The sequence below is a fragment of the Nicotiana tabacum genome, chromosome 11, assembly GCF_000715075.1.
Source record: "Nicotiana tabacum cultivar K326 chromosome 11, ASM71507v2, whole genome shotgun sequence".
Taxonomy (NCBI): Eukaryota; Viridiplantae; Streptophyta; class Magnoliopsida; order Solanales; family Solanaceae; genus Nicotiana; species Nicotiana tabacum.
This window is the reverse complement of record NC_134090.1, coordinates 90,563,232-90,569,818: the sequence shown is the minus strand read 5'-3', so window position 1 is coordinate 90,569,818 and position 6,587 is coordinate 90,563,232. Positions and strand designations below refer to the sequence as shown.

General features: G+C 36.5%; 1 protein-coding gene across 1 annotated transcript; it reads right to left on the bottom strand.

Annotated features, from left to right (window-relative positions):
- Window positions 1-2,691: 2,691 nt before the first annotated feature.
- LOC107817933 (peptide methionine sulfoxide reductase) lies at window positions 2,692-6,053 on the bottom strand. Its single transcript, XM_016643828.2, has 2 exons — window positions 5,508-6,053; window positions 2,692-3,255 (listed from the first exon to the last, which is right to left on the bottom strand). The coding sequence occupies exons 1-2, from the start codon at window positions 5,871-5,873 to the stop codon at window positions 3,004-3,006; spliced, it is 618 nt and encodes a 205-aa protein (XP_016499314.1). The 5' UTR covers window positions 5,874-6,053; the 3' UTR covers window positions 2,692-3,003.
- Window positions 6,054-6,587: the final 534 nt, after the last annotated feature.

Here is a 6,587-nt window from a genome sequence, read left to right as displayed (position 1 = left end):
TGAAGGTTAAAAAAGAAAAAAAAATAACTTTTACCATGGTTTTTGGCTTTCCAATTAAATCCGGGGGCCATTTATTTCCACTTTCGAGAGCCCGGTGTGGAAACGTCTAGAAGTTTTTGTACCCATTGGGCCAGGTTATTAACCGATAGTGGTTCCCAATGAGTAGCTGGAATAAGGAAAATAAAAGTTAGGAAATTCTCTTTAACGTGCTAAGGAAAAGATAATTGAAGACTTACGATCAAAATTCCAAGATTTATGAATGGAATGGGATGTTGCCAGGAGAATGTCCTTGGTAGCAATGACACCGAAATGTTCCATCTAACCGCGGTCATTGTCATCGTCGACACTGGTAACAATGGCATGGTGTCTACATTTGTTGAGTTTAAGCTCACCTCCACGAAAGTTCTTCGGGTAGTAGAGGTTGATTAAACGTGCGAGAGAGAGGGTTTCCCCGCCTCGGAGCACAGTTTTCGAAGGCAAGCCATTGTATGCCATATCGATGAACTCACCTAAGCCAAGAAGATTTGGTATCGGTGACAAAATTTTAAAATTATGGGATCAATTTTTTGACTCAATTTTAAAGTAAAAGAGTATGTGTAGACACACATGAACCCTGGTTTGCTAAAGGTGATTCTTTCCACCTCATTGGGGGAAAAGATTTCAATGTTATTTCAATTGAAATCTTCTTTTATAGTAGGAATGCTAACAAAGCGAATAGAAGAAGGGTATCGGTGGACAAACCAATTTTTGTCATTATTGGGGTTGATAGTTTCCTTTTGAACTTGAAGGTCCAATTGGAGTTGAGTTAGGAAGGTATGATGGATTTAACGGTAGGATTCTCATATTCAACATCGGCTTCCTTCATTTTTTTTCTTCTTACGGCCACCACCGATGAGAAGGTCAAAGTTTTCGAGAGCAGAAGTAATAGAAAACATGATAGTAGAAAATCTGGGTAAGAAAGTTTTACTGAGAAAGTAAGGTTTCTTAGTAGGGTCCAAAGGAAATTTGAAGAAGAAGAAGAGTTTGTAAAATTGAAAGGTAAAAGTGATGAGTAGTGAGAAGTTTATAGACGGCAAAATTTCTTGTCATGGTTACCTTGAAAATTGGCGAAAATATTTGTTGAATTACAGAATAACACGTGTTCGGGTCATTAAATGTAAGAAGATGTGCGTCCTTTCAAGTGTCAGAAACTGTTTAGGAACTTTTCCGCCAAGAAATAAGGATCTTATCTACTTTCCGGTAATACAAAGTTTTGTCATCGGAAAGTAGGGAAACTATCTGTGTAAAATTGATTAGCGACAGGTGGATGAACGACGAGATGACATGTGGAACTGAAGACAGGTAATATATGAGTTAGCAAATAGTTGGCACCGGATACAAACATGTGACCCGTGCTGAATAAGTTCTGAAGACATTGGAAACGAGAACGAAGATTTGAAAGGAAGACGTCGGTTGGAAAAGACGGCATTCAATAAGCAGCCGTTACAAAAAAGTTTTGCACTAATGTCAACTGTTATGCAGCCATCAATAGGGGCTTTATTCTCGTTCAAGAACAACTTAAGTTGGGGATCTTGTTTCCCTGAATAGAGCCATAAATATGAGAATTTGTATCCATTGTAGGACGTGAAATATTCTGTACGCAAAAGCTAAATCAGCTCTTATTCTATCATATCGTTCTCTTTCTTTTGTTCTTAACATTGTTCTTGTTATTGCTACCGGAGAAGCTAAATTCACAACCACACTTGTAGTTCCTTTAAATTATTTTGATAATCTTATTTCTGTCTTTATTTATTTTATATTCTTGGATCAAATTAATTCACGTGTCTATAAATCGCGTTATAAATTCAACTGTACCGTTTTACGGGTAAACATGTATGTTTCATATGAATGAGGGGTTTCTTGTTGATCTCATAAACAATTCCGTCATACATCGTTTAAACGTCTCGCCACTTTTGTGTTTGATCTTTGCTCAGTCTAGTTCGATCTAATAACTAGTACAAACTACAAACAAGATTTATCCTTTCAGAAAAAGGGTGGGCAATTTGATACTTTTATATGGTCCAGGAAGACCTGGGACCTATTTGTTATGAAAAGCTTTAAGAGTTCTTTTTTTCAAAAAAATAATTAACTGGTAATTAATCTCTTATACATCGCTAGGATCACATTGGAGTGTAAAACTTTTGTTAATTTCATCACCTATATTGAAGCCTTGCTAGGAAACTATTGATGTATAAAAGAAATCGTCCAGCCCAGAATTCCCAAATTATATATATTTACACTGGAGACTCAAATCCAAAGCAGTATTGCCAGTAATTATAAGAGGGACAAAAACTTTAAAGAATTTCCTGCAGGAATGGTTAGAAACCAGCTAGCCATATAAAAGAATTTGGACAGAATCATGTTTACTTCCAAAGCACGAAATTGAAGATAGTAACAAAATGTTGGATTGTCCCAAGAAAATAAGGGGTAAAGAGAATTCAGATGGATCTCACAAGTATATGTTTTTCATATATAGGCATCACAGGATGTATTTGCTTTTGTAATAGAGGACCGTTTTGTTCACAAAGTATGTATGCAAAAATTATACTGCAGGGATCACACAGCCAACCCACAAATTCTGTAAGCTCAATCTGCGAAGTAAATTTTTAGATTTAATTCACTTCATAGAAATACAGAAAACGGTAATTCTACTTTCTTTTGTTGGGGTAGGAAAGGAATTAGGACTGCCATTGGCTATCATAACTCAAATTCAACTCATCTGATTGACAGGAACTGTTTCACTAAGGTAATTTATGGCGAGGGCATCAATAAACATGTACAAACATGAAATCTGCAACCATATACATTACAAATCTATGGTGAAGCTACAGATGTTTCATTTTCCTGAAGCAAGTATAAGCGGGTAGATCTAAAACACACAGCAAAAGCACAGACATATCTGAACCTATTAACAACCTTAGCTTAGAAGAACAGATTTATTTTTATCGTGCAAATGAAAACATCTTAACCGTAGCATCGAATGGGATCATTGCAGTCTTTCTCAGCAGACTGCTTTGAACCAAAGCGACCCCCTTTTGCAAGGTACTGCTGATGATACCCCTCAGCTCTGTAAAATTTCTTAGCCGGCAAAATCTCAGTAACAATATTCCTGTTCAGAAGCTTCTGCTGTCTGTCCCGGGATTCTAAAGCTGCCTTCTCTTGCTCGGGTGTGTAGAAGTAAATTCCAGACCTGTACTGAGTGCCCACATCATTCCCCTACAAACAAGAGAAGCATCATGTTAGATGCATTTTAAAGAAGGATAAATCACTGACCTGTCAAGCAAATAACTCTACTTAAGAATGTAAAGTTCATTATAAGCAAAACGTCTAATGATGAAACTTGACAGTAATGAAAGGTTGCAACAGCTATTGAATGGTAGTGAGAGAACCAGAGAGATGATGAGAGATGTTTTTTTCTTAGTCTTGGATGCAATTACGCAGAAGTTCTCATTTCACAAGAAAGGGACTTCCCTGGCAATAATTTGGACCTGGCAACTGAGCAGAAAGCATGTCTATGTCTGCAGTGACAAATCTCCTTGCTTGGCTATTAGGAGCAGAAGCATGCAAAAATATGGGGTTAAATGAAAAAAAAAAGCATAGGAAACTTACACAAACATAGGTTACTAAGAGTGCAGGAGCACTAGTGCCCAAAAAAAGGGATGAGGGAAACAGTCAATGAAGAAACGTTGCATGTCTGAGCAATCAGGTAAAAGAAACTAGGAGGAAGATTCCAATGATGTTCAATGGAAAAAATGTTGCATGTTTTAGCAATCAGGTAAAAAGAAACTAGGAGGAAGATTCTGATGATGTTTTCTTTTTGATAAAGAAAGAATCCCAATATTGATACTAGTAGAGTGATCTCGGTTTAAAGGACCTAGGAGAGGGAAGTCCGCAAAATAAAACCTAGAGAGACAGAATATCTAATACTGATGATCGACTAATAAGAGATAGCTAATGCTAATCAACAAATGTCAAAGATGGATGTATTTAAGGTCACACGTCACAGAAGATGAAATGAGCTTTCTGCTTATATTTTATGCCTTGAACATGTCAATTAAAAAGTATTTTGTTAGAAAAAGCTAATGTGATTTTATTGATATGAATTGCACCAAAAGAATGTTGGTCACAAAAACAACAATATCTCAGTCCCAAACAAGTTGGGGTCCGCTATATGAACCCTCACTAACCATCTCCATTAAATTTCATCTCAGGCCAGCATAGAGGATGTTGAGTCGAAGAAACTATTTACAAGCGAGCAAAAGCTCTCTATTTAGAATATACTCGTCCAATCGAATCCATCATTTTATTTTATGCCCATCACCACTGTTGAATTGAGTATTAACTCTTGAATTTTTGCCGCAAATTCTTGATATGTTTCCATATACTGCATCCATTTGGCTTTACAACCTCTTTTGCTTCAATTATCCACTCATATTTAGCATTTGGGACATTTTTCCACATTGTAAGATTATATCCACAACCGCTTAAATAAAATGTAAAATGTTGTCAAGCCTTTTTGGTCCAACATAATTAGAACTCCGCTATTGTCTCCTCCTTGGTGCTAGAAAACCAGATGAATAACAATCACAGTAGAAGCAAAACAAGCAAGATTCATATTTAAAGATCAACACAAGGCAGAAGAAAACAGAGAATTCTGATGATGTTCACTGTGAAATTTGCTTTAGCGGGTAAAATGCTAATTGGGTACATGACCACTCTCGTCTATATAAAAGTACGTCAAATTTCTTAGACATTTTGCAGCTTGAATCTTCTTGGCAACATTCTGAAGTAAGCACGACGTCGGGCGTTACCATCAAATGAAGACCTGATCTTCAGTATATTATCAACAAAACATTAGGTGGCATTTGTTTACAGAACATCTTTTGAAATCTTGCAAAATGTTTTTGCAAAAACGTGTTTGTCCAATTTTTTGGAAGAACTTTTTGCAAAAACCGGTTTATGACGTCGTTTGAGGGTGTTTTTCAAATAAAAATCACATTTTTCGACAGTAAGTTTCACCCTTTTTTCATTGAAAGTTTCTTATTCAATTCAAAAAGTCTTGGAAAAACTACAACTATTCAAACACATTTCTTTAAGAACAATTTTAATCCAAACATGTTCTCTTTATGCAAAATTGTCCATACGGCTTACAAGATGTCCTAGAAGGTTATTATTAGGCAAATAGTTTTATGCATCAGCAGGTTTAAGAAGAAGTCACTGACTAAAGCCACAAAAACTAAAGAGGAACTCGCACTCAATGAAGATTTCAACTTCAATTCTAGAAAACAATCAAAGTAGAAGCCTCAGGTAATACATCAAAGAAAAAGAAAAGTTCATTTTTTACATGGACTCATTAAAATTTTCCCAATTAATTAAACTAAGCATATGATTCCACAAATAAACTCAGCAAAAAAAAATATAACCAAATATTATACATGAAAAAAGAAGCCGAAAAATTGAAAAGCCACCTGTCGATTGGGGGTGGTGGGGTCATGACGAGACCAGAAAACATCAAGCAGGGAATCATAGCTACATTCCTTAGGATCATACTGAACCCTAACCACCTCTGAATGATTAGTAGTACCGCTACACACATCTTCATATCTCGGGTTATGTACATAACCCTGCGAGTATCCCACTTCAGTCTTTGTAACACCCGCCACTCTCTGATACGCCAATTCTACTCCCCAGAAACAACCCGCTCCGAATTGAGCAAACTGTCGAGCCGGGGCGGGTATGTCATCGTCGGGTCCTTGAGGAATTGCAGATGAGTCCATAGCGGGGGATTGATCAGTTCGAAAACCGAAACCCAGTTTGTTGAGCCAACTGCTCATTTTTGGGGAAGAATGGAGAGAAGGGTGTGTTAAAGTTGAAGGGAAGGGTGAAATTGGGAGAATTTTGATGAAGGGAAAGGAAAGTGTGGGTTTTTCGGAGAAGGAAAAGAGAATTGGAGAGGGGTTGGTTATGGTGGTTTAAGGAGGAGCATTTGGGGCAGTTTCGTGTTGAGATGGATTGGTTACGTGTGTAAAGTGTTTAATGGAATAAGTATTAGATGTGATGTGACAATTAAGTTTCTTAAATTACTTTTAAAATAGGCAGAATAGTCTAAATGGCATCTGTACTTCAATCACTTTGTCATGCTGGTCCCCAAATTTAAATATTTGTCAATTGAACACTTATACTCATTCAAAACGTGAATAATAAACGCCTATCCAACGTGGTTGATCCTATGTGTCATATGTGGCTTCAATGTAAGGGGCGTGAAGACAGTTTAAAAAACTTTAACGGTAATAATTTAGCCTATTTAATAGCCATTTTCTTCTTTCTACCTTATTTTCCATTGTTGAACATTACATAAGCTAATTTCTATCCAAATCTGATGCCTTCTTCTTTCTTTGTTAGCTTCAACAGTGAAAAATAGAAATTTTTTTTCCCTGTGATTCTTCATTGCCCATCAATTTTTGTCATCTCCTTTTGTTTTGAAAGTCGATTTTTTTCTTCTTCTCCTGCAACAAATTCTTCTCCTTCAACAATGAAGAAGGAACATT

Coding starts and splice junctions, on each gene's coding strand:
- LOC107817933 (XM_016643828.2), bottom strand. CDS start 5,873: ATGAGCAGTTGGCTCAACAAACTGGGTTTCGGTTTTCGAACTGATCAA. Junction 3,256..5,507: donor CCACCACCCCCAATCGACAG/GTGGCTTTTCAA, acceptor TCTTGTTTGTAG/GGGAATGATGTGGGCACTCA.